Source organism: Perognathus longimembris, chromosome 22, assembly GCF_023159225.1.
Source record: "Perognathus longimembris pacificus isolate PPM17 chromosome 22, ASM2315922v1, whole genome shotgun sequence".
NCBI lineage: Eukaryota > Metazoa > Chordata > Mammalia > Rodentia > Heteromyidae > Perognathus > Perognathus longimembris.
In genome coordinates this window covers 7,538,535-7,565,835 of record NC_063182.1, presented here as the reverse complement: position 1 = coordinate 7,565,835, position 27,301 = coordinate 7,538,535, and the positions used below count along the sequence as shown (strand labels likewise).

General features: G+C 47.1%; 3 protein-coding genes across 3 annotated transcripts; 2 read left to right on the top strand and 1 right to left on the bottom strand.

Annotated features, from left to right (window-relative positions):
* The first annotated feature begins 8 nt into the window (after window positions 1–8).
* Window positions 9–16,746, top strand: Ik (IK cytokine). Its single transcript, XM_048331511.1, has 20 exons — window positions 9–146; window positions 1,341–1,407; window positions 4,206–4,298; window positions 5,250–5,309; window positions 7,747–7,914; window positions 8,082–8,196; window positions 8,620–8,690; window positions 8,782–8,828; window positions 9,650–9,813; window positions 10,847–10,955; window positions 11,276–11,315; window positions 11,687–11,912; window positions 12,157–12,175; window positions 13,504–13,582; window positions 13,832–13,912; window positions 14,162–14,219; window positions 15,921–16,009; window positions 16,200–16,308; window positions 16,458–16,492; window positions 16,576–16,746. The coding sequence occupies exons 1-20, from the start codon at window positions 131–133 to the stop codon at window positions 16,601–16,603; spliced, it is 1,674 nt and encodes a 557-aa protein (XP_048187468.1). The 5' UTR covers window positions 9–130; the 3' UTR covers window positions 16,604–16,746.
* A 1,875-nt stretch (window positions 16,747–18,621) lies between these two features.
* On the top strand, window positions 18,622–24,991 carry Wdr55 (WD repeat domain 55). Its single transcript, XM_048331519.1, has 7 exons — window positions 18,622–18,868; window positions 23,177–23,277; window positions 23,360–23,447; window positions 23,556–23,735; window positions 23,828–23,927; window positions 24,017–24,186; window positions 24,265–24,991. Exons 1-7 carry the CDS (start codon window positions 18,681–18,683, stop codon window positions 24,581–24,583), a joined length of 1,146 nt encoding a protein of 381 aa, XP_048187476.1. The 5' UTR covers window positions 18,622–18,680; the 3' UTR covers window positions 24,584–24,991.
* Window positions 24,992–25,138: 147 nt separating this feature from the next.
* On the bottom strand, window positions 25,139–27,223 carry Dnd1 (DND microRNA-mediated repression inhibitor 1). Its single transcript, XM_048331520.1, has 4 exons — window positions 27,187–27,223; window positions 26,959–27,076; window positions 26,232–26,693; window positions 25,139–25,715 (listed from the first exon to the last, which is right to left on the bottom strand). The coding sequence occupies exons 1-4, from the start codon at window positions 27,208–27,210 to the stop codon at window positions 25,258–25,260; spliced, it is 1,062 nt and encodes a 353-aa protein (XP_048187477.1). The 5' UTR covers window positions 27,211–27,223; the 3' UTR covers window positions 25,139–25,257.
* Window positions 27,224–27,301: the final 78 nt, after the last annotated feature.

The following is a 27,301-nucleotide window of genomic DNA, read 5'->3' as shown; positions in this document are numbered from 1 at the left end:
TAGGCGTCGGCGACCCGAGCGAGGGGGCGGAACCGGAAGCTCTGCGCGTGCCGAGGTGGATTGTGGGAAAGGCTTGACGCCGTCGGTTTGTTACCGGAGCCTCGGTCCCGTGGAAAGGTCCGCGGACAAAATGCCGGAGCGAGACAGTAAGACACTCGGGTCCACAGCTGCGTCTTGCTGCGCCGCAGAGCTGGGCCCACGGGCCGCGTGTGACCTGGCCGGGGTTGAGCCGGGGTTGGGTGACGCCCGCAGCCCCGCGGAGCCTTCGGGCCTGCGGAGCGGCCAGGCGGCTGCAGACTCGGTCACTACGTGGTGCTCCTTTTTTTGTTTTGTTTTGGTGTCGGCGGTTGGGGCTCACCAGCTTTGCCCTGGTTGCTCTCGAACCCTCGCGCTCTGTCTCTGCTTCTTTATTAGCTGGAATTACAGGCATGGTCCACCACACCGGGTCTTTGCGAGCTTCGTTCTCGCTTCTTAAGTGGCGACGGGCGCTTTTTCAAAGCCCCACCATCACCTTTCCCTTACTCAGACAGTAAAACGTGCCCATTCCCCCGTCACAGCGTTTTTGGTTTTGTCGGTCGCGGGGCTTGAACTCTGGGCCTGGGCGCTGTCCCTGAGCGCTTCAGCTCAGACCTTCGTCTCTACCGCAGGGCCACTTCCGGTTTTCGGGTGGGTAAATGGAGATGAGACACTCACGGACTTTCCTGCCTGGGATGGCTTTGAACTGCGATCTTCAGATCTCAGCCTCCAGTGTAGCTAGGATGACAGGCGTGAGCCACTGGCGTCCGACTTGTTGTTTTTGAAACGGGAGTCTTGCTGGGTTTCCCTGGTTGGCCGCTCCATTCTCCCACCTTACCAGCCCCTTCTGCACCCCCCCCCCCTTGAGATTACAGGTCTGCCCAGCTCTTGGAACTCTTGATGTAGTATTTCAGATGTGCTTTTTAGGAAAATGCCGATCCTCCACCTGAGCCTGAAGAACCTCCTCTTTGTGCTCGGGTCACTCCATTTTCCTGTTTTAGATCATACTTTGTATGATCATTGTTCTTGCTGCCTGCCTTCTGTGTTGTTTACTGCTATAATCCCAGATTTTGTACAGGACTGACACACAAGAGCTGGATTTAAAAAAAATTTATTGTTTTGCCAGTCCTGGGGCTTGGACTCAGGGCCTGAACATGTCCCTGGCTTCTTTTTGCCACTTGAGCCACAGCGCCGCTTCTGTCCGTTTTCTATATATGTGGTGCTGGGGAATCGAACCCAGGGCTTCATGTATATGAGGCAAGCTCTCTTGCCACTAGGCCATATTCCCAGCAAGAACTGGACTAATGTGAGTTCTTTTTTGTTAGGTGAACCGTTCTCCAACCCTTTGGCTCCAGATGGCCATGATGTGGATGATCCTCATTCTTTCCACCAGTGAGTATTTTGTTCCAAAGGACCATGGAAGTGAGCTGAACAATGAATGAATAGATATCAAGGATTGGGGAAAGCTTGCCAACAAGAACGGTCAAAAGTTCTACTACTACCTGGCCCTCTTGGAACCATAAAGTGGGTTGGACATACTACAAAAGGGGAAGTTCTAATAGGAAAAGGCCTAGTTTTTTTGTTTTTTGGTCAGTCGTGAGGCTTGAACTCTGGGCCTGGGTGCTTTCCTGTGGTCTTTAGCTCAAGGCTATCTCTCTACCGCTTGAGCCACAGCGCCACTTCCAGTTTTCGGGTGGTTAATTGGAGATAAGAGTCTCATGGACTTTCCTGCCTGGGCTGGTTTTGAACCACGATCCTCAGATCTCAGCCTCCTGAGTAGCTAGGGTTACAGGTGTGAGCCACCAGAACCAGGTTTGTGGGCTTTTCCGTGTGGGCTTCAAACTTTATCCTTACATCTCAGCCTCCTGAGTAGCTGGGATTATAGGCCTATGCCTCCAGAACCTGGCTTTAAACTCTTATTTTGTCTAGGCTTTGTCCTTAGTTTGTGGAACCCAGTTTTACCAGAGTCAAGCCCCCTAATACCTCTGTTTCTCTTGGAAATTTTCTATAAGCCCTCACTTGTTTTTCTTGTCTCTCCCTTTTTATAAGTCTTTTTTTTTTTTTTTTTTTTTTTTTGCCAGTCCTGGGCCTTGGACTCAGGGCCTGAGCACTGTCCCTGGCTTCTTTTTGGTCAAGGCTAGCACTCTGCCACTTGAGTCACAGCGCCACTTCTGGCCATTTTCTGTATATGTGGTGCTGGGGAATCGAACCCAGGGCTTCATGTATACGAGGCAAATGTTGTTGCCACTAGGCTTTATCCCCAGCCCCCTTTTTGTAAGTCTTGTTATATTTACAGTTTTAATAAAGTTCCTTGGAGGGAAGAAGAACTTTATTAGATATCAAGGATTGGGGAAAGACCGCTTGATTAGGTATCAATAATGGGAGGACTCAATAAATTGACTTAACAGCATTCTCTTTTTATATTTAAATACTTTAATCAACTAAAATAATCATGTATCACATAAAATTCTCATGCATGCATCAATTATGTCAGTTATACCACTGCTACAATATACAAAGTTTATATGCTTTTGATTTTGTACCTGTAAAAATGTATTCAAGTTATTTTACTGGAACACTTATTTAAGAAGGCCAGTGTAAGCCAGGTGCCAGTGGCTCAGGCCTGTAATTCTACTTACTCAGGAGAATGAGAACTTAGGATCGAGGTTGAAAGCCAGCCCAGGCAGGAAAGTCCTTGTGAGAGTCTTTATCTCCATTTAATCACATAAAAAGCCAGAAATGGTGCTATGGCTCTAGTGGTAGAGCTCTAGCCTGGAGCACAAAAAGGCTTAGGGACAGTTCAAGCCTCAGGACTGACAAAAAAAAAGAAAAGAAAGAAAAAAACTTGCCATGACTGCATTAGACAGTGTTTTATATACAGTATATAGCACATGTCCTCCATAGTAAAATGTGAGGCCTGTGTGGTAGAGTGGTACTGTCAGCCTTTCAAAGCTGAATTTTAGAACTAGGAAGAGAACTGTTTTTTGGTTGTTTTTTTTTGGCCAGTCCTGGGGCTTGGACTCAGGGCCTGAGCACTGTCCCTGGCTTCTTTTTGGTCAAGGCTAGCACTCTGCCACTTGAGTCACAACGCCACTTCTGGCCATTTTCTATATATGTGGTGCTGGGGAATTGAACCCAGGGCCTCATGTATACGGGGCAAGCACTCTTGCCACTAGGTCATATCCCCAGCCCCTGGTTGTTGGTTTTTTTTTTTTTTTGTTGTTTTTTTTAATTTACTTTTACTGTAAAGGTGAATGTACCGAGGGGTTACAGTTACATATGTAAGGTAGTGAGTACATTTCTTTTTTTTTTTGCCAGTCTTGGGCCTTGAACTCAGGGCCTGAGCACTGTCCCTGGCTTCTTTTTGCTCAAGGCTAGCACTCTGCCACTTGAGCCACAGTGCCACTCCTGGCCGTTTTCTACGCATGTGGTGCTGGGGAATCGAACCCAGGGCTTCATGTATACGAGGCAATCACTCTTGCCACTAGGCCATATTGCCAGCCCCGTGAGTACATTTCTTGTCAAGCTTGTTATCCCCTCCCTCATTTTTCTCCCACCTTTCATCCCCCCCCCCAAGAACTGGTTTTAAAGTAAAATAGAAATAGTTGAATTATGTAACAGAAATGTGTTAGTTTTAGATAGCAGGATTCCTTTTTGAGACGAGTCAGCAGTACAAAGAAAAGCTCTAGTTAGAAGATAATCAAAAAAATACTACTGTAGTCTTAAGAAAGGAGTCCTTGTCAATATGCTAATTAAAATTACTTCTTAGACCATCAGCACTTTTTCCTACAGATGAGAAATACCATCATAGTGTATTGTTATTTTCTAACAGATATTTAGATTGTTTCCATCTTTATTATTTTTCAGACTACTGTTGAACCTCTTTTAGAAACTTCTTGTATATATGTGAAAGTAATTGTCAAGGTTAAATAGAGATAAACGTCATTACTGATTCACACAGTACATGCACTTTAGTTTTAATAAATACTTCCAGATTGCTTTCCAGATTGGTTCACATTCCCTTTAGCAGTTTACAAGTGGATCCACTGCCCATGTTCTCATTTATATTTGATTCATTAAGCTTTTTAGTAAACACTAATGCGTTAAAAGGACTTGTATTTTCCTGGTTTCTATTAAAGTTTCGTTTCCTGTTGGATGCTAGTTTTTAAAATCTCTGGTGTTTCTTCTAGATCAAAACTTACCAATGAAGACTTCAGGAAACTTCTCATGACCCCAAGGGCTGCACCCACCTCTGCACCACCTTCTAAATCACGTCACCATGAGTAAGTGATCTTATCTTTCTCCCATGCCCTTCCTTATTCCTTCCTATCCCATTCTTTGTAGCAGCACTGGGGTTTGAACTCAGGCTTTGTGCTTGCCAGGCAGGTGCTCTACACTTAAACCTCTAGCCCAAGTCTGTTTTTTTTGTTGTTTTTTTTGAAGCCTGTGTTTGATTTTTCTCCTGTGAATGTTGAAGCTCCAATGATGACTGGGATGCCTTGGGTTCTGTTTCTCAGGGTTCGATTCTAGGGGCTACTTTAGTATCAGCGCCATTGCTGCTGCTATTGACAGCTATGTCAGCTTGTTGTAGCCCTGCACACTCTGTGACAAATACTTGGAGATATATAATGTCAGTGTAGGCTCCTACAAGTTTATGAAACTCCTCAGAGCAGGTGAATATGGTACTGGGGGTTGAATCGAGGGCCTTATACTTGTTAAGCTGGTGTGGTACCCCTGAACCATGTCTCCCATCTTGTTTTTCACTCGTTATTTTTTGGCTTATGGTGTTGCTTCCTTTCTTCCTGACCATAGGCCACTGCTTCCACCTTCCCTTTCATAGAAGCAGTCTCTCAGACTTTTCTGCCCGATGGCCTAGCACTACAATCCACCCTAATCTCAGTCTTCCATAATGTTTAGAATGACAAGTGCATGCCACCGCACCAAATATAGGTTGAGAAGAACTTTACTTCCCCGCTGGCCTCAAACTGCAGTCCTCTTGTTCTCAGCTTCCTAAGTAGCTAGGATTGCAGATGTGAGTCACCAGTGCCTGGCCTAGGATGCTTTTGGAAGTGTGAGGACTACTTACCTACAAATGCTGACTTGTATTTCTGCTTGATTGATACTGTTGCTTTGGCTCGCATTCTAGGCTTTCTTTTCTTCAGTCTTCAAAGCCTCTTGTGATTTCTAGGGCTGAGGCAATATTTTACTCTCCATGAATCTTTTGTATCTTCTAGGATGCCAAGAGAGTACAATGAGGATGAAGACCCAGCTGCACGAAGGAGAAAAAAGAAAAGGTGAGGGGATGGTGGGAAGGTGCTGCTTTTTAAGGTGGATACTGTTTTGGGTGAAAGGAGTAGATTGAAGTTTTCCTTTATTGTTTTGAGGTTTTCTTTTTCTTAGAGAACAGTGATAAAATGCTAGTATAGACTTTGGGATTCAGCCTGCTTATATTTTGATGTCATCAGTCTCTAAGTCTCTAGCTAGATAAATCTATTTTGTTGAACCTTTATAATAATCCATGGATAAGATATAGATAATGATTAAAAAAAAACCTTTTATTAGACTCTTACAATTTTTTTTTTTTTTTGGCCAGTCCTGGGCCTTTGAACTCAGGGCCTGAGCACTGTCCCTGGCTTCTTTTTGCTCAAGGCTAGCACTCTACCACTTGAGTCACAGCGCCACTTCTGGATTTTTCTATATATGTGGTACTGAGGAATTGAACCCAGGGCTTCATGTATATGAGGCGAGCACTCCACCACTAGTCCATATTTCCAGCCCCAGTTTTGAAAAAAAAATTTCTTATTAATTAAATTTTGCTGTCAAGGTGTTGTGCCAAAGGGGTTCAGTTATATAATGAGGCAGTGAGTACATTTCTTATGATATCTTACACCCTCATTTTTCTTTCCCTTCCCTAGATCAGGTAGGCATATATACAATACCCAGTGTACCAAAATCATATACAGTAACACTGTAGCGTTCGCCAAAGGAAATTCACCTAGAACTTTAAATGTAACATCAATAGAATCCTCCTGTGTCCTTCTCTTGGAGTTGTTTTTGCTTATACATAATGTAAGGTCGCTGACCCAAACCTGTGGAAATGCCATTTGTAAAGAAGTTTTTTGGTTTCACAGACCTGGTCTCTACTGTTCCCTCCCCCACCCTAACAGTTATATATCAAGGAGACCATGCCCCTTTGTTCTCTGTGTTCTAGGCTTGTCCCACTCAACATTATTTGTTCAAGTTCTGACCATTTCCCTGCGAATACCAATATCTTATCATTTCTAATCGCTATATAGTATTCCATTGTGTATAGGTACCACATTTTTTGGATCCATTCATCTGTAGTGGGGCACCTGGGTTGTTTCCATATTTTGGCTATTGTGAATTGTGCAGTGATAAACATGGATGTGCAGATGTCTTTATGATATCCTGAGACTTGTTGTTCAGGATAGATGCCTAGAAGTGGTATGGCTGGGTCATAGGTATGTCTATGCTGAGCTTTTTGAGGAACCCCCATATTGTTCTCCAAAGTGGTTGTACTAATTTGCACTCCCACCAACAATGGAGAAGGGTTCCTTTTTCCCCGCATCCCCTCCAGCATTTGTTGTTGCCTGAGTTCAGAGTATAGGCCATTCTAACTGGGGTGAGGTGGTATCTCAGGGTTGTTTTTATTTGCATTTCCTTTACTGCCAGGGATGTTGAAATGTTCAACATATGTTTCTTTGCCATTTTTATCTCTTCTCCTGTGAAGTCTCTTTTAGCTCCTTTGCCCATTTCCTAATTGGTTTATTGGGCTTGGAGAGGCTTAGTTTTTTGAGTTCTCTGTAGATGACAGATATTAGGCCTTTGTCTATTGCTGTGGTGGTGAAGGTCCTTTCCCATATGGTTGGCTGTCTTTCTAGTTTGGTGGCTATGTCTTTAGCTGTGCTGAAACTTTTTATTTTGTAGTAGTCCCATTTGTCGAGAGTCTCCTCTATCTGTTGTGCCCCTGGGACTATATTCAGAAAGTTCCTACCTGTGCCTGTAAGTTCTAGCATCTCTCCTACTCTGTCCTTCAGTAGTTTCAGGGATTCAGGTCTGATGTTGAGGTCCTTAATCCACTTTGAGTTGATCTTGGTGCACAGTAATAGGCTAGGGTTTACTTTGAGTTTTTTACATGTGGCTGTCCAGTTTTCCCCAGCACCAGTAGTTGAAGAGGCTATGTTTTTTCCATTGTATGTCTTTAGCTCCTTTGTCGAATATCACCAGCTCTTATAATTTTTAACTGATAATGTATGTAAGCATATAGCACCAGTGCCTGGCATATAGTAACCACCACCAACTTATAGTTTCTACTATCATTATATAAATTTTCTGGATCTACTTTTTTGCCTTTTTATTTTCTAGGTTATGGAGAGAAAAGAACAATTCATTTTTCAACTGAAATTTAAAAGATAAAAATTTAGGAACTTTTAGGTTGTATGGGAATGTCTCATACTATTAAAGAATCTGTAGCGTTAGGAGACATTAAACAACTCTATAAGTATAGGTAGGTGGAATGTCCCAAGGAAGCACTTGAAATCTGTGACCAGGAAAAAACTGTCGTTCTGGTTTTGAGGACCGTCAGCAGGTGATGTGCAGTTGTATGAGAACATTTATAGCCGGGTGGAAATACTAAGAAGCTGTGTCAGGAGCAGCAGCTACTCTGAGATAGTAGCTGGTGAGCCTTACATAATTGATTTCTCTCATTAGTTATTATGCTAAGCTACGCCAACAAGAAATTGAGAGAGAGAGAGAACTAGCAGAGAAGTACCGGGACCGTGCCAAGGAACGAAGAGATGGTGTGAACAAAGATTATGAGGAAACGGAGCTGATTAGCACCACAGCCAACTATAGGGCAGTGGGCCCCACAGCCGAAGCGTGAGTACCAGGGGACCAAGGCTTGGTTCTCAGCAACTCAGAGTCTCATCACAGTGTGAACCCTTTTTTTCTACTTACCCTTCTCTGGAGCCTATTCTAACTCATTTCAAGAGACACTTGCCATTTAGAAAACACTTTTCTAAAGTACCCTTTTTCATTGTATACAGGGACAAATCAGCTGCAGAGAAGAGAAGACAGTTGATCCAGGAGTCCAAATTTTTGGGTGGTGACATGGAACATACCCACTTGGTGAAAGGCTTGGATTTTGCTCTTCTTCAAAAGGTGAGTTCTGGTGAGCAGGTAGGAAGTAATACTAGAAATCTGAGGGCTCTTATTGGGACACCCCATAGTCCTGATTCTCTGGTCTACAAGTAGCATTTCTTTTTTTTTTTGGCCAGTCCTGGGGCTTGGACTCAGGGCCTGAGCACTGTCCCTGGCTTCTTTTTGCTCAAGGCTAGCTAGCACTCTGCCACTTGAGCCACAGCACCCCTTCTGGCCATTTTCTGTATATGTGGTGCTGGGGAATCGAACCTAGGGCCTCGTGTATCCGAGGCAGGCACTCTTGCCACTAGGCTATATCCCCAGCCCCATACAATTGTATTCTTATTACCTGGCATAGTGTGGTACAGTGGATGTATGTACAGTGTAGTACAGTTAATGTATATAAAGTAAATGAATGTGAGAACCCTACTGTTTTCTTGCTAGGTACGAGCTGAGATTGCCAGCAAAGAGAAAGAAGAAGAGGAATTGATGGAAAAACCTCAAAAGGAAACTAAGTAAGTTCATAGTGAAGGCTTGAAAGTTTAGACAACTGGGGCCTAAAATAGGAACATATTTAACAACAACAAATCTTTTTGGTCTTTTTAGAAAAGATGAGGATCCTGAGAACAAAATTGAATTTAAAACACGTCTTGGTAAGTTCAGAGTTTCTGTACTAGTGATGCATTCTTGGTGAGATTTTAGAGAATTTAATGGTGTCAACAAGATATGTTTCCTCTTTCAGCTTCTTTTCCTCTTTTCTTGACCCTCAAACCAGCTAGTTTCCAGAAAGTACTATAATGTAACTCAGACATGTACATAGTTTACACTATTTATGTCTCCTCAGACTACAGGTATTTGAGGTCAAGGCTTAGGGAGGGAGGAAGGGATTGGAAACTCAGAGTATGACATCCGAGACCTGGATTTGAATCATAAAATCACCGTAGGTGTGTGATTTTAAGCAGTTGACTTTGTTTACTGTTGTTCATATGTAAGAACTGCCTTAATGTTTACCTTGGGATTATTTAGAAAGAGAAATAAAATGTATATAAATATAAATATATAATATGCCCCTATTATTGAGCCTATAGTGTAGTTGTTTCTTTTCCATTATCATTAGTATTACATTAAGCCCCGTCCTTCCTCAATAATGTGGGCATAGTGTCCTTGAAGAGGCAACATAGAATGAAGGGGAACCCAGGCTTTGTGGTTAAACTGCCTGTGTCCCATTAGACAGCCTGGGTCCTCTTCTTTTCTCTGTTTGTAGCTATCTGACTAGGTAAATTACTTAATTTTCAGCCTTAGTGTCCTTCTCAGTAAAAAGTAATAATGCTTATCTCCTAAAGTTATTGTAAAGACTGACTAAAGCAAAGTGTAATAGTATTTGGCCTGGTATCTGGCACAGGGGAGCACTCGATAATGGTTGCTGTTATAGAAGGTTCTCATTGTCTATTTGTCACTTTTCCCCTTTGTGTAGGCCGCAATGTTTACCGTATGCTTTTTAAGAGCAAAGCCTATGAGCGGAATGAGCTGTTCCTGCCAGGCCGCATGGCCTATGTGGTAGACCTGGACGATGAGTATGCTGACACAGATATTCCCACCACACTTATCCGTAGCAAGGCCGATTGCCCTACCATGGAGGTGAGTAACACCTGGGAATCCACCTCTGCCGTGTCCCTCATTTACCATATCACCAGATTCAGTTCAGTGCTTACCCCCGAAGTCTCAATTGAACCCACTTCTCTTTTCCTCATCCCTACCAATAACAGTCTAGTTTGTGCCCCAGTCTCTTGCTACAACTATTGAAAAAGGACCCCAATTGTCTTTCCTATTCCCACTGAGATCCATTCTAGTATAGTTACCTTGTTTTTATTGAGATGTAATTTGCGTGATACGTAATTCACCTTTTGATAGTTTTAAGTACATTTGTTGAGTTGTAATCACAACCACAATCAAAGTTATTTTCCTCACCCCTCCAATGAAACCTTGTACTCTTTGCCATCCATCACCCTCTAATCTCTCCATTCCAGCTTCCATTACGGTTTTTACACATGTCCAGGGAAGACTTTTTTTTAAATACAAATATCGCTTATCACCACTGTTTAGAAGCATTATGAGGTTTTTTATTTTTACAATAAAAACAAAAATCTCTTCCATGAGCTTCTGAGCTCCTACAATATCTGGACATTTTAGTTTTTTTCACTATGCCTCCCTTCTGTTCTCTCAGCTGCCCTGGCCTGCCTCCTTCTCTCCCTCCCTCCAGTTTTTCTATTGTGGGGTTTGAACTCAGGGCCTGGGCTCTGTCCCTGAGCTTTTCTGCTCAAGGCTAGCACTCTACCACCTTGAGCCATAGCTCCACTTCAAGTTTTCTGATAATTAATTGGAGGTAAAAGTCTTATGGACTTTCCTGCTTGGGCTGGTGTTGAACTGCAATTCTTAGCTTATAGCCTCCTAAGTAGCTAGGATTATAGGCATGAGCTACCAGTGCCCAGCTTCCCCGGCTTTCTTATTAGTCCTAGATTCACTCGACCCAGGGCCTCTGTGCATGCTTTTTTGTCTGTCTTTCTATTACACCTCCTTTCCCTGTTTATAAGTCAGTGTTGAATTGGGTAAATGACAAAATGAAGGGATTTCTGGTCAGTAGGAAAACCTTCTTTCTTTTTGGGGTTTTTAGGCCCAGACCACACTGACAACAAATGACATTGTCATCAGCAAACTCACTCAGATCCTTTCGTACCTGAGGCAGGGTACCCGCAACAAGAAGCTCAAGAAGAAGGATAAAGGTATATGAAGGGTTAGTGAGAGAACTATTAGCCACATTTCCGAGAAGGAACCATGATTTCTTGAAGCTTCTATAGGACATTGGTAGATTTACAAAAGAGCAGAGGAAAATGGGAGCAGTGGAGCATTCACAAATGCTTATACCAATTCTGTCTACTTGGCTTATCTAAAATGCAGTGGTTAGGTTTGAAACAGGAGAGAGAGTGGGTGGCTTTTGTTCTATATTCAAACAAGCTTTTAAAAGGTCAGAACTGGAGAGGATGATGAAGCTGGGTTGGATTACCTCAAGAGATTATTCTTGATTTCTTTCTATATATTGTAGGGAAGATGGAAGAGAAGAAGCCTCCTGAGGCCGACATGAAGTATGTATACTACTAGGCCACGCACCTGATCTCAGGAATACACTCTTTTTTTTTTTGTTTGTTTGTCAGTCATGGGGCTTGGACTTGGGCTGAGCACTGTCCCTGGCTTCTTTTTGCTCAAGGCAAGCACTCTACCACTTGTGCTACAGCGCCATTTCTGCCTTTTTCTGTGTATGTGGTGCCGAGGAATTGAACCCAGGGTTTCATGCATGCTAGGCAAGCACTCTACCGCTAAGCCACATTTCCTGCCCAGGAATACTCTCTTGTATTTGACATTTGCGGGAGGTCATGGTGTTGAGATTCTGTAGAAATGGTCAAGATAAGTAGAAGTATATGTAAACTTGGCAGCTAGTAACACCTGTTTTTCTCAGCATTTTTGAGGACATTGGGGACTATGTTCCTTCCACAACCAAGACACCTCGGGACAAGGAGCGAGAGAGATACCGGGAACGAGAGCGTGATCGGGAGCGAGACAGAGACCGGGACAGGGAGCGGGAGAGAGAACGGGATCGGGAGAGGGAGCGAGAGCGGGACCGAGAGAGAGAAGAAGAAAAGAAGAGGCACAGCTATTTTGAGAAGCCAAAAGTGGATGATGAGGTGAGGTGTGGAATTTTGAGGGAAGATGAGGTGGTAGAGCTTACCTTCTTGTCTGCACAGCCACGTATGAGACTCCCCTATAGAAGCTATGTCTCCACAGCAGCAATCAGATTAACAGCAATAATCTAGGATAGTAGTGATCTTGGAAATGAGGACAAGGTGGGCTTGGAAATCCATCCAGACTTATAGGGATGAGTAGCGTCTCATACAGTGATACTTACCTTGGTTTTTGTTTTCTTTTCAGCCCATGGATGTCGACAAAGGTGGGTTGTATTCACGGCATCCTGTATGGCTCTAGCAATGCTTAGGCTAATTATGATCTTGTGCTTAGAACTGGTAACGGTGGGATGGGGAAATTTCCTGGTTCTGGGTTTTCATTAGAACTATGTTTTGCTTTATGGAATAGTCAGTGAATTTGCCATCCTGGGCAATGGCAAGGAATATTTATTCTTAGATAAAAGTCTTCCAGCTGGACACTGGTGGCTCATGCCTGTAATCCTAGCTACTGAAGAGGCTGACATCTGAGGATCACAGTTCAGAGTCAGCCTGGGCTGGAAAGTCCTTGAGATTCTTTTTTTTTTTTTTTTTAATTTATTTTTTTTTGGCCAGTCCTGGGCCTTGAACTCAGGGCCTGAGCACTGTCCCTGGCTTCCTTTTGCTCAAGGCTAGCACTCTGCCACTTGAGCCACAGCGCCACTTCTGGCCGTTTTCTGTATATGTGGTGCTGGGGAATTGAACCCAGGGCCTCATGTATACGAGGCAAGCTCTCTTGCCACTAGGCCATATCCCCAGCCCCCCTTGAGGTTCTTATTTACAATTAACTCTCAGAAAACCGGAAGTAGAACTGTGGCTCAAAGATCACTAGTCTTCAGTAAAAGAGCTCAGGAATAGTGCCTAGTCCCTGAGTGTAGGCCCCATGACCATAAAGGGAAAAGCCTTCCAGTCCTGAGGTTTTTGAGGTTTGGCCATAGTTGAGGGTGTAGTGTCCTGGGTAATCTATTGTCATCTCAACTGGAATGGCTCATTAAAAGCTTAAGTTTGGTTAAATTTGTTAGATTGGGGTTGGAGGTATGGCTCAGTTCGTACAGTATTAGCCAATGAGCAAAAGTGGTAGGTACTGAGTTAGAGCCCTGGTTTTGGACCAAAAAAAAAAAAAAAGTTTTGCTAGATCAAAGGGTGTTATTGCCTTAAAGCATACTTTTATAATCCCAGCACCCTGGAGAGTTGAGGTAAGATCCCAATTTTGAGCTTAGCTAGGACTACAAGGCAAGACCTTGTCTGAAAAAAAGTAGGTGCGTGAGTGTGTGTGGGGGGGGGAGGGGGGAGCCTTGAACTTAAAGCCTGGGTGCTGTCCTTGAGCGTCATCAGTCAAGGCTAGTGCTCTACTTCTTGTTTTTGGTATTTAATTGGATATAAGAGTCTCACAAACTCACAGCTTTGAACCATGATCTTCAGCTCTCAGCCTCCTGAGTAGGATTACAGGTGTGAGCCACTGGCACCTAGCTTAAAATAAAAGTTTTAAGGGAGGTGGATGTCTGTTAAGATGTTGAGAACTTGCTCAAAGTCTAAGCAAATTTCTCTTTTATCCTAGGTCCTGGGTCTGCCAAAGACTTGATCAAGTCAATCAATGAAAAGTTTGCAGGGTCTGCTGGTTGGGAAGGCACTGAATCATATCCTTTATGTATGTTCCTGAGTTTTAGAGAACTGTTCTTAATTTATTCTAATTCTGCCTGCCTTCCTGCTTTCTTCTGTGCTGAATTTTGGCAGGGATAAAACCATGTTCTGTTTCACTCCACAGGACCTGTTAGTTAAATCTAGAACTGGCTTCTAAGAATTTTCATATTGAAGCCCTTAGCCCTTGACCTCCTCCTTCTTGAAGTTTCCCTATAAGAGGTGTAATTTTCTTTAACATAACATATATTGAAGAAGCCAGAAGACAAAAAGCAGCTGGGTGATTTCTTTGGCATGTCTAACAGTTATGCAGAGTGCTATCCTGCCACGTACGTGAGACCTTGGAAGGGAAGGGAGGGTGAGAGAACTGGAAAACAGGTTGTGGGAATGAGATAAAGATTTGACTTGCTGGGACCCAAGGGAACTTCTTGCTTGGATGAACTCTTCTATTGGGCTCTGAGAGGGAGGTTGAGGAGTGTGGTCCTGACAAGAAGAATAACCTCTTAACTGGGCAGGTTTTTGGCTAAAATATAGTCATCTAGGCCTACTATATGTGTTTAACTACTTCTTGTCTTCAGGATGGATGACATGGCTGTGGATAGTGACGAGGAGGTGGATTATAGCAAAATGGACCAGGTATGAAGTGTAGTTATCCTTGGGGCAGTTACTAACATATCTCCCTTCCCCCACTCCCATTTACTGGCTTCACTATACTTCATCTGCAGATCTAGAAGTATCACTATTTTAGATCATAACAGCTTAATTGTTTTGAATCTTTTGTATAAGATTAAATGGGGCCGGGCGCCAGTCACTCACTCTTGTAATCTTAGCTACTCAGGAGGCTGAGATCTGAGGATCTCGGTTCAAAGCCAGCTCAAGAAGGAAAGTCTGTGAGACTCTTATTTCCATTTTACCTCCAGAAAACTGGAAGTGATACTGTGGCTCAAAATGGTAGAGGGCTAGCCTTGAGCTGAAGAGCTCAGGGACAGCACCCAAGCCCAGAGTTCAAGCCCCACGACTGACCAAAAAAAAAAAAAAAATCAAATGGAATAAGGCCAAAAGTCTATTTCTGTAACAAAATACTAGGCTTTAACTTCCATCCTAGGAAATGAGTGTGCATTACCAGATGGAAAGGAAGCCACTGGCTCATGCCTATAATCCTAGCTACTTAGGAGGCTGAAATCAGAGGATTGAGGCTCGATGTCAGCCTGGGAAGGAAAGTCGGTGAGATTCTATCTCCAATTAATCTCAGAAAAAGCTGGAAATGGTGCTGTGGCTCAAGTGATCAAGTGCTTGTAGCCTTGAGCAAAAGGAGCTCAGAAACAGTGCCTAGGTCCAGAGTTCAAGTCCCAAAATTGGGAAAAAAAATAAGTGTAAAGGAGCCAGTGGCTAATGCCTGTAATCCTAGCTATTCAGGAGGCTGAGATTTGAGGATTGTGGTTCAAAGGTAGCCTGAGCAGAAAATTCCATGAGTCTTCCTCCAGTTAACCAACAAAAAAGCTCTAAGTGGAGGTGTGACTTAAGTGGTAAAGCACACTAGTCTTAAGTGAAACAGCCAAGAGAAAGCTTGAGGCCCTGAATTCAAGCCCCAGTACATTGGCCTAAGACAGATTGACAGATAAAAAAAATAGAAGATGAAAGTAATTGTAGTCTTTAGAAAATAACTGAATTTTGGGGGCTGGGAATATGGCCTAGTAGCACGAGTGCTTGCCTCATCATATACATGAAGCCCTGGGTTCACTTCCCCAGCACAACATATACAGAAAACGGCCAGAAGTGGCGCTGTGGCTTAAGTGGTAGGGTGAGCAGAAAGAAGGCAGGGACAGTGCTCAGGCCCTGAGTCCAAGCCCCAGGACTGGCAAAAAAAAGAAAATAACTGAATTTTATTCTAAGATCAGAGTTTTCTTCTGTATTAAAAAAAATAGAGTGCTAAAAAAATAGTGCTAGTAAGCAAGGCAAAATGACAGAAAACTCAACTAATGTCATTAGCTCTGAAGAAGTCCTACATGTTTCCCTTGTTCTCAGTTACTGTAGTGGTTAAACATATGATTACATCTTTGATCCTTGTTTAAGTCTTCCTTGGCTAATTTTTAAGTTTGTAATCTTTTTTTTTTTTTTTTTATGCTGGGTCTGGGCTTGAATTTAGGGCCTGCTGCTGCCCTTGAGCTTTTTTTACACAAGGCTAGCTAGCACTCTCCCACTTGAGGCACAGCTCCACTTCTGGCATTATTTATTAGGGTGGGATTTATGAAGGATAGGAACTGGGATTAGGGAATGCCTGGCTTTATTTAGGGCTAAAATTCCTTATCTGTTGACATCTCTTCTGTTCTTCCACAGGGTAACAAGAAGGGCCCCTTAGGCCGCTGGGACTTTGATACCCAGGAGGAATACAGCGAGTATATGAACAATAAGGAAGCTTTGCCCAAGTGAGTTGGTACTAAATACACCAGAGAATAAAGAGGGGTGTGGTGTTTTGGTGGGTTAGCTCCCACTGGTTAGAGTGTATGGTCTTGCTGAGATATTTTCAGATAGATACTTTGCCCACGGTACCTTCTGGAAAACCTTGATACTGTTTTGCAACCTCTAATGCCTTCTTCCTTCAATGGACCTTTTCAGGGCTGCATTCCAGTATGGTATCAAGATGTCTGAAGGACGGAAAACCAGGCGCTTTAAAGAAACCAATGACAAGGCAGAGCTTGATCGGCAGTGGAAGAAGATCAGTGCGGTAAGTGGACTTTGAGGTGGGAGAGTTTCAGCTAGAGGACAAACACTGGCCCACAGATCCAGAAACCACGGAAAAGTGAGGTCAGCTTTGGACCTTGGGTGGGCTTAATTAGCAGTATGTCTATAGACTTAATACTATTCGTTTTGCAGATCATTGAGAAGAGGAAGAAGATGGAAGCTGATGGGTAAACAGCATTATTTTTCCTCTGTGGGACTGGTGGGAAGTGCTTAGTTGATTATGCTGACCTGTTTTCTCCTTTCATTGCAGGGTTGAAGTGAAGAGACCAAAATACTAATCTTTAATTCCAAGTAAAAATCTCCACATGGGTATTCTCTCTACTTTCTATAATTCCTAGAAAGGTGGAATTTGTTTTGTTTGTGAATGTGTATAAAATTTTATTGCATAAACATCTGCTTCCATTAAAATTGGTTAACCAGTCTTGTCTTCTCGAGCATCTCTCTGCTACTGCCTCTAGAGCAGCAAGAAGGATATTTACTAATTGTATAAAATTAGAAGTAGAAAGTTATTAGCCATTGTGCCCAGTGGAGGGGAAAGAATGACTCCCTGAGAAAAAAGAATTAGGTTTAGGTAGATGGATGTAAGGATCACTGGCCTCAACTCTTAGACTCATTCAGTTCCATATAGGGTTAGTCCTAGAGTGGAGTTTCTAAGGTCATTGTCGTGGTTTCTCAGACTGATGTAAAACCTGTATGGGACCCCGCTCTTTGTGAAAGCATCTGATTAAAAATCACCTGTGGGAATAAAAAAAAAAATTATGCCCTCCTGAGAGTTTCAGCAATGCTTCTTCCTAAGATGAAGTAATCTGGAGGAAGTGCCTTGAGGCTGAAACTCGTGTACCCAGGTCCTACAATACAAGAATCCCCCTCCTATGCCGAAACAATTTAGTGCCCTTCATCCTCCTGAGAAGTTTGCTCAGGCTCGGTAGACCTATTCTCCTTCATAGGATTACATTTTGCCCCCCTTTCTTGCTTTCTGCTCACTGCCAGTACTTTGGTCTGCTATTTATTATTAGGAGTCATCACTTCATTTAGGTTAAATGCCCCATCTGTATACTGAGTCCAAGACCTCGGGTTCACCAGGTCCAAGAGAAGCTAGAAAGTCACTAAACATAGCCACAGCCATTGTCTGGTCATTTTCACCCTGGTAGAAGAGGGCTTCCCCCGCCCCCCCCCCCCCCCCCCGCCCCATTTTTGCATGTCAGGCATCCAACCCAGAGCTTTATGCATATCAAACATGACATGCCCTTTACAACTGAGCTAAACCCCCAGCCCAAGAAAAGGCCCTTCTGAGGAAACTGATTTTGTCAGTGACACAAAGACTAAAATTGGGCCCATAGAAGTGGAGGTTAACTGCCGTTTAAAATTCAGTTTCTTCAAATATCACCCAGCCTTGTGGGATAAAAGCTCTCTGGTGCCAGTGACTCATGCCTGTAATTCTAGCTACTGGGGAAGCTCAGATCTGAGGTTTGTGTTCAAAACCAGCCCAGGCAGGAAAGTCCATGAGACTCCAATTAACTTCCAGAAAACCAAAAGTGGTGCTATGTAGCTCAAAATGATAAAGTGCTAGCCTTGAGTAAAGGGACAGCTCCCAGGCCCTGTGTGCAAGCCCCTTGACCAGCAAACAATGTACACAACGATGGGGCTGGGAAGGTGGCTTAGTAATTAGAGTGCTTGTCTACCTACGGTCTGGTATCACATAAGCAGAAAAAGCCAGAAGTGGCGCTGTGGCTCAAGTGGTAGAGTGCTACTACCCTTGAGCAAAAAGAAGCTCAGGGACAGAGCCCGGGCCCTGAGTTCAAGACCCAGGTCTGGCAAAAGAAAAGAAAACACAACAACAACAAAACACTCCTGGGATTCATTTTGGTAAATAGTATTTTAAACGTTCAGAGGAGTATACCTTCATTTATTTTGTCCTTTTTTTTTTTCCCACGGAATTTCCTTCCTGGCCGCGCTTCCAACTCTAATCCTCAGCTCAGCCTCCCGAGTAGGTTGGGTTACAGGCGTGAGCCACGGATCTCGGCCTCCTGCGTGGCGAGGACGATGGGCGGGAGCCGCCTGCGCCCGGCCTGCAGGCTCCCGAGCTCCTCCTGGCCGAGGATGCGCTCGTTAGGAGGGAGCGGCGTAGGGGCGGGGGGCGGACCAGCGCGTCCAGCTTCACCTCCGAGGCTACCCAGTCCATCGGGCTCACGCACCGCCGGGGGAGGGCGATCGGGGCGTGGCCTCCCCGGTCGGGCCCACCTCTTCCGGCCGCGAGCGCGCTCCGGCGCACTTCCGGCCCCGCCCACCCGAGCCCCACCCTCGGCACGGCAGCCGGGTGGCCCGGCTGGCGCTGGGGCTGTTTGCCTGTGAGGCATGGACCGCACGTGTGAGGACCGGCTCGCCGAGGAGGCGAGTGACGAGGACCCTGGCGCTTCGGAAGCCCCGGTCCGCATCCGCGACACGCCGGAAGACATTGCCCTGGAGGCTCCGGCCAGTGGGCTGGCCTTCCACCCGACCCGGGACCTGCTGGCGGCCGGGGACGTGGACGGCGACGTGTTCCTGTGAGTGAGGTGCGGGGCCGGGGCGCCGGCTCTTCAAGCTAGGACCGAGCGGGAGGATAGAATTATTGCGGGGAAACACAGTTTGCAAGCTTCATCTGGTGCGAATGATTCGTTCAATAACATAAGTTATATTAAAAAAAAAAGTTGCACAAAGAGTTGGAAAGATAAAGTAGCCGGACTGTCGTGACGGTGCCCAGACTACGTAGCAGGGCAAAAGGCATCTGCAGCCCTGTCATGTCCCGTCAGTGAATTACACCGAGCCCCAGAGGCTAACCTGACCTCTTTTGATGTTTACTCCCTTGGTTAAAAAAAAAAAAAAATCTGTCAATGAGGGGCTGGGAATAAGAGAGCTTGCCTCACATACATGAAGCCCTGGGTTCGATTCCCCGGCCCCACATATATAGAAAATGGCCAGAAGCGGCGCTGTGGCTCAAGTGGCAGAGTGCTAGCCTTGAGCAGAAAGAAGCCAGGGACAGTGCTCAGGCCCAGGGCTGGCTACATATAAATAAATAAAATTAACAAAGCCCCATTTCCGGATCTTTGGTGGTTTAATTGGATAGGAGTCTCACAGACTTTCCTGCTTGGGTTGGCATTGACCCTTGATCCTCAGATCTCAGCCTCCTGAGTAGCTAGGATTTCAAGCATTTGGCTTTATGATTTGAAACAAACTTTAATTTAGTTTTCAAGGCCCTTTCTACCTGGCTTCTCTTTGCCTGCTCTTCTTTATGCTTTCTGTGCCCATGATCCTCAACTTTTCTTTTTTGTCTTTTTTTCCATTTATCAGTTGTGGGGCTTGAACTCAAGGCTGGGTGCTGTCCCTGAGCCCTTTTGCTCAAGGTTAGCACTCTACCACACTGAGCCACAGCTCTACTTCCAGGTTTTGAGTGGTTAAGCAATTGGAGATAAGGGTCTCTGGGACTCTTCTGCCTGGGGTGGCCTGGAAACTCCGATCTCAGCCTCCTGAGTGGCTAGGATTACGATTGTGAGCCATCACTTTTTAAAAAATATGTATCTTGAAGCCCAAAGCTCCTTTGCATGTTATTTCTTTTGCTTCTGCTTGAACAATACCTTTCCCTCATTTTTACCTTCCACCCAGGCACGAATCCTCAGCATCTCTTACTTCTTCCTAGTTTAAATTAGATAACTGTTAAATGCCACCATGACACCAAACACAGTACTTTTCTCATATAAACTTTAAAACCATAACTCTGCTTGTGTAATTATGTGAATGCTTGTCTCCACTGAAGAAGTGTTTTTCAAGCTTGTTTTTTTTTTACCATGCCCTGAAGTATACCTATTATGTATATTATGTATGATACACTCATATTCTTTCTTTCTTTTCCTTCTTCTCTTCCTCCTCCCCCTTCCCCTCTCCCCCTCCTTCTCTTTCTCCCCTTCTTCCCCCCTTCTCCCCCTTCTTCCCCCCTCCTCCTCCTTCCTCCCCTGCCTCCCCTCTCCTCCCCCTCCTTCTTCTTCATGGAACTAAGGTTTGAATTCGGCCTGGCACTTGTTAGGCAGTTGAGCCATGTCCCTTCCCTGTTCCATCATTTTTTATTTTTATTTTTTTTAATTTTTTTGCCAGTCCTAGGCCTTGGACTCAGGGCCTGAGCACTGTCCCTGGCTTCTCTTTGCTCAAGGCTAGCACTCTGCCACTTGAGCCACAGTGCCACTTCTGGTTTTCTATATATGTGATGCTGGGGAATTGAACCCAGGGCTTCATGTATACGAGTCAAGCACTCTTGCCACTAGGCTATATTCCCAGCCCTATTCCGTCATTATTTGCAAACAGAATGCTCATTGTAGCTCCCCGGTTGGTTATGACAGAAATTGAAAACAACAACAACACTATTCTGATGTGGAATCTGTAGTCTATTGTTTTCCATTTTATCTGCCTCCAGTCCAGGATAAGTGTTCAATATGTTTGACCTTGACCAAGACATACAGGCTGGAAGCAGTGGAAAGCCACTGGTCACTGGTTTATAACTAGGACAGTTGTGTTATGAGATTTAATGAAGTTTTTTTGCCAGTCCTGAGGCTTGGACTCAGGGCCTGTTCATTGTCCCTGGCTTCTTTCTGCTCAAGGCTAGCACTCTACTACTTTAGCCACAGCTCCACATCCGGCCTTTTCTGTTTATGTGGTGCTGAGGAATCAAACCCAGGGTTTCATGCATGCAAGGCAAGCACTCTACCGCTAAGCCATATTCCCAGCTCGAGATTTAATGAGTTTAAATCTCAAGTTCCCACAAGTTGTAATGGCCTTTGGCAGATATTTTCATCTCTGAAAATGGCAATAACATTTTGTAGAGAGCAAATCCTTGAGCAATTCAATGACTATTGATTCTCTCCTACTGTCCATATTTACAGTGCAGATACTTGAAAGTCATTCTAAAACCTTTACCTTTTTTTACATTTCCCATATCCCTGTTGCTTCAATTTCTGTGTTATAGAACATATCCTTGGCTCATCCCCATTCTATACCCTCAGCCACTGCCTTCTGGTGGGCCTCTGATTCCCACTTCTCATGACCATTCTGAGGAGGTTCTTTTTTCTTAGGATTGAATTAAGACTTCAGCTATGCGGCCTATCTTCCAGATACAGCCATATAACTTTCCTGCATCATGAATCCTCCTCATTCCTATTGCTCTCTTTGAAGGGATATTATGTCTGCCTCCAGATTGGTAGCCCCTTCTCTACAAAGCAATTTCTTATAAAAGATTTCATGATCCATCTGACATGTCATCAACTTCATTCCCAAAGTACATTCTCAGCCCTCCAGGGCTTTTTCCTTCCTAAGTATTTTTTGTCAGCCTGTGATCCTCTTTCCTCCTCCCTCCTCCCTCCTCTCTCCTCTCTCCTCTCTCCTCCCTTCTTCTCCTTTCTCCCTTCTTCTCCTTCCTTCTTTCTTCCTTCTTTCTTTCTTTCTTCTTTCTTTCTTTCTTCTTCCTTCTCTTCTCCTCCTTTTCCTCCTTTTTCTTTTTTGCTAGTGTTTGGGCACTGTTCTTGAGCTTCTTTTTGCTCAAGGCTAGCACTCTACCACTTGAGCCACAGTACCACTTCTGGCTTTTTCTGTTTATGTGGTACTGAGGAGTCGAACCCAGGGCTTCATGTATGCTGGGCAAGCAATCTACCACTAAGCCACATTCCTAGCCCAGTATGTGATATTTATTTATTTGTCAGTAGTGGGGCTTGTTTGAACTGGGGGCCTGGCGCTATTCCTGAGCAATTTAGCTCAAGGCTAGTGCTGTACCACTTTGAGCCATAGCATCACTTCAGGTTTTCTGGAGGTTAATTGGAGATAAGAGTCTCATGGCTGACTTTCAGTCATGATCCTCAGATCTAAGCCTCCTGAGTGGTTAGGATTACAAGCATGGGTGCTGGGTTTAATCTGTGATTTTTTTTTTTTTTTTTTGCCTGTCCTGGGCCTTAGACTCAGGGCCTGAGCACTGTCCCTGGCTTCTTTTTGCTCAAGGCTAGCACTCTGCCACTTGAGCCATGGCGCCACTTCTGGCTGTTTTCTATATTATGTGGCACTGGGGAATTGAACCCAGGGCTTCCAAGCGCTCTGGCTGCTAGGCCATATTCCCAGCCCGATTTTTTTTTATTAAGCAGCTTCCTCATGCTAAGTACTGAGACAGAAAAGAATGAGCAAACTAGTCCTCTCCTGAACTTGCAATTAAGCATTTATACATTTGGCCCATTTTAGGACCTATTCTGAGGCCTGGTACTTGCTTCAAAGATGTTTGAAAGGCTAATACCTCTGTTCAGCCTTTGTTTTGTACATCCCTTACTTTTCTGTGCTGCGGATTGAACCCAGGGCCTTGCCACATGCTAGGCATTTGTTTTACTCATGAGATACATTTGCTGTGGTTGGAATTATGTGTGCACACCACATCATTCCCAGTTTGCCACTGGTTTAGCATTTCCGTGTCTCAAAAGTGATTTGAGAGCCAGATGCCAGTGAACTAGCTCAGAGACAGCACCCAGGCTGAGATCAGCCCTGACGGGGGTAAATAAAAGGTCATTTGAGTACTGTCTTCCCAGGCTGGGGCTTTGGAGGATCGTGAAGAGGGGCAGGGTGGTGTGAGGTCACAAGTAATTCCTATGTAAATTCACCGTGAATTCGTGTGTACTGAAATAAGAATAAGAATCTGAAGCTCCCTGGAAGTGGGTAAACAGCATAGTTAAGATCTTTGGGCTTGAGGTATGTGTTAGGACTCCTGGGTAGGTGGGAAAGTTGCCCTGCATTGGTTTCTCCACTCCTTTCACCCCGGTGGTCTGGGTCATTCACCCTCTTTGCCTTTTCCTTAGCTTTTCCTACTCCTGTCAAGAAGGAGAAACCAAGGAGGTCTGGTCCTCTGGTCACCACCTCAAGGCTTGCCGAGCTGTGGTCTTCTCTGAAGATGGACAGAGTAAGCACTGGAGAAGGCTCTGGAGAGTGGTGGTGGGAAGGCGGCCGAAGGCCGTCCCTGACCTGGGCACCTTTTCTCCCAGAACTTGTTACCGTCTCCAAGGACAAAGCCATCCATTTTCTCAATGTGGAGCGGGGCCGACTGGAAAGACGCATTTCCAAGGCTCATGGGTAAGGAGAGCCAGTTGTGTGTGTGTGTGTGCATGGAGGTGAGGAGTCGGGACCAGGGGACATATTACAACAAAGGTGCTCCCCTAAGCTCTTCACCTGCGTCTCCAGCGCCCCCATCAACAGCGTGCTGCTGGTGGACGAGCATGTTCTGGCCACTGGGGATGACGCGGGAGGTATCCGCCTCTGGGACCAGCGCAGGGAGGGACCCTTAATGGACATGCGACAGCACGAAGAGTACATTGCTGATATGGTTCTGGACCCAGCCAAAAAGCTGCTGCTGACAGCCAGGTACAGGGTCAAGCCTGCCACCCCACCCTCCACCCCCGCCCCCTCTCCAGAGGGCTCTCCCCTCTAAGCCTGTCGCTCTGCTCTGCCCGCAGCGGGGACGGTTGCCTTGGTGTCTTCAACATCAAGCGGCGCCGGTTTGAGCTACTCTCAGAGCCTCAATCGGGAGACCTGACGTCCGTCACCCTCATGAAAGTACAGCTGGGTACGACGGGATGGGGTGTGTATGTAACGGGCTTAGCCTGAGGTGGCTCCCCAGACATGCCTTGTCCTGTTCCCTGCAGTGTGGTAAGAAGGTAGCCTGTGGCTCTAGCGAAGGCACCATCTACCTCTTCAACTGGAATGGTTTTGGGGCCACCAGCGATCGCTTTGCCCTGAGAGCTGAGTCCATCGACTGCATGATTCCAGTGACTGAGAGTCTACTGTGCACTGGCTCGACGGACGGAATCATCAGGTGAGAGAAGCCGGGACAGCCTTTGGGTCACCGGAGGGCCGAGCCCAAGCAGCCAGTAACCGCCACTCTCCCGCGCAGGGCCGTGAACATCCTGCCCAACCGCGTGGTGGGCACGGTGGGGCAGCACACTGGGGAGCCTGTGGAGGAGCTAGCCCTCTCTCACTGCGGCCGCTTCCTGGCCAGCAGTGGCCATGACCAGCGCCTCAAGTTTTGGGACATGGCCCAGCTGCGGGCTGTGGTGGTGGATGACTACCGTCGACGCAAGAAAAAGGGAGGGCCTCTGCGGGCCCTGAGCAGCAAGGCCTGGAGCGCGGGGGACTTCTTCGAGGGACTGAGAGAGGAGGAAGAGGGTCCCAAGGCTCCGGAGGAAGAGGAGAGCGAGGACGACAGTGACTGAGGACAGGAGTAGAGACCTCAGGACAGCCCTTCACTGAAGGAGTCTTCTTTCCTGGTGCTGATCCCCAGGGAAGGCCTGAATGAACTTTTTTGGTGCTGAGGATTGAACCCAGGGCCTCAAGCATACTCAACCTGCTCCCTACCCCAGTCCCAATTAATCCTGTGCCGTGTAAGAAGTTAAAACAAATGTGAGCTACTAGAGCCGGGAAGCAATTTTTCTGTAATAGCTGTGTACTCTACAACATAAACCAACGGTGACAAGACAGAAACATGTTTACTAACCAGGGGTTTAATATAAATACAAATAACACAGACAAAATGCAAGCCATAATAACTAAAACCATAATGACAAGCAGTAGAGACCAAGGGCTCAACTAGTTCCCCACATAAAAACAAAGATTCATCGTAAGCATGTCGTATAGGGAAATGGTCAAGGAGGAGCACGGGGTAAAGACAGAACCTTGAACTCGGGGAGAGCAACCTTCCGGTGTCACAACTGAAGGTTAACCTGAGCAGCCGTCAGGTAGGGGGCCATGCCCCGGTAAGGAGGGCGAGCAGAGCCCACATCCCTCCCCATGGGGGGGTCAGAAGTGGCTGCCCAGGCCTGCTGGGCTGGGGGTGGACACGGGCTCTGCCGCCCCATGTAGACTGCCGGGGAGGGGGAGGGGAGGGACATTACTGCCTAGCTATAGTGCCTGCCTCAGCCACGCCAGCCCACAAGAGGCTGGCCTCAGACTCGCTCAGCGCCTCCAGCAGCTGTGAGGAAACGGCATCCTTGGCCACTTCATGACCATCCTGCCCGTCTGGGGTCAGCACCACCCAGATGAGGCCGCTGAAAGGCACCGGGTGCCCGGGGATCACCACTTGGTACCAGAAGCGATGCCAGCCGGCAGGTCCCGTGTCCAGACACTTGGTGAGGAACACGGGGCTGCCTAGCTTCATGCGCTGGCACAGCAGCTGCAGGGCAGCCCGAGGTCCCTGGGACCCTAGCTTGTTCTTAGCCAGGGCCAGCTGGCCACTGTTTGGCTGGAGGCGCTGCAGGGAGGGGCTGGCGAGCTGGGGGCGCAGTCGCTGCTTCAGGTCTGGCTTGAGCCACTCCACAGTCACAGGTTCTCCACAGAGGCGGGACTGCCCTGGATGAAGAGGCGAGAGCGAGACCTTTAGGCCCTTGCCTTTTCTTGTCTCCCTTTTAATTTGTAAACAGGATGTGACAACTGCCACGTTCTAAGTCTCCTGGGTGGAGGAGGCGGGCTCGGGCTACCCGATAACCATCACCACGGCGACCCTTTCCAGTCAGCACTAGTCGGCACTAGCTTTGGATCAGGAAATATGTTAAGTAACCATTGTTAATTCCCCCAGCTGCCTGAGAAAACAAGTTCCCCAGCCGGGGCGGCCCAGCTGAATTCCCTGGGGCAAGTCCTCTCTAGAACGCGGAGGGTTCGACACAATGCCGGCCTTACAAGTGTTGAGTTTAGGTATACTGTAGCACTACAGCAAATACACGTGAACTCACACCTGCTTGACTCCAGAGATGGGGGTGGGGTGGGGTGGGGAGGCTTTTAACTGCTCGCCTTGACCTGCGGGGTGTAAAGCGCTGTTCCAACCAGGCGCCCCCCCCTCCCGCCCCCTCCCCCGGCCGTCACCCCTACCTTCCACGAGGGCCTTTTTGGCCATGGCGGCGGCGCGGTGGGAGCTGAACTTGAGCAGCGCGATCTGCGCGGCCGTCGAGCCGGGGCTGGGCAGCAGCAGCGCTTCCTGGAGGCCGGGGCCGAGCGGCTGCAGCGCGAGCAGCAGCGCGCGGCGGGTCACGCCCGACGGCAGGCCGTCCACGCTCAGCTCGCACTTCTCGGTGCTGCGGCACACCAGCAGCGGGCACGCGGGCCGCAGCAGGTGGTTGTGCAGCGTGGCGATGGCGGCCTGCGCGCCGCGCCGCGAGCTGTAGCGCGCGTAGGCGAAGCCGCGATTGAGGCCGCTGAAGGTCATCATCAGGCGGAACTCGTAGAGGCGGCCCACGCGCTGGAACAGCGGGATCAGCTGGTGCTCGTACACGTCCTGGGGCAGACGGCCGATGAACACCTCGGAGCCGGCCGGCGGCGGGCTGCCCACCCAGCCTGGGGAGAGGGGCGTGCCGAGGGACGCGGTCACCCAGCGGGGCTCGGGCTCGCGGCCGTCTAGGAAGTGGGAACACCCCGCCCGGACCGCGCCCCAAGCCGCGGGCCTGCACCCCGACGGGCCCCGCGCCTCCCAACAGGGCCGAAGGCCCGTGCGCCGGCTGGGGGGGTGGGGAGGGTGGGGGGGGGGTGGGAAGGCCCGGTCCCTCCCGGCCCGGGGCGCCGGCCCCACGGCGACAGGTGCTAGGGGCCGAGGCTACCGTACCTGGAGGTGGCCCGCCATACTTCCTCTGCCCGTTCACCTGCACCAGGCGGATGCCCGTCTCCCTGACCCACGCCTCCAGGGCCGCCTTGTTTTCTGGGTTCACCCTCTCACACCATTGCTAAGGGGGAAAAGGCAAGCTGGAGTGGGGGCAGGGCTCGCGGGGCCGCCCCCATCTCGCCGGCGTGCCTACCACCCAGGCGGGGCTCCCCCGAGCCCCGGCTCCCGTACCTCACACTCGCGCTTGGACTGCATGGCGAAACCGCAGGGCCCGGCCCCGTACCCAATGTATGACTTCCTTCCCCCAGATCGCCTCTGGAAGTTTCCCTACCCTCCACCCCCCCAA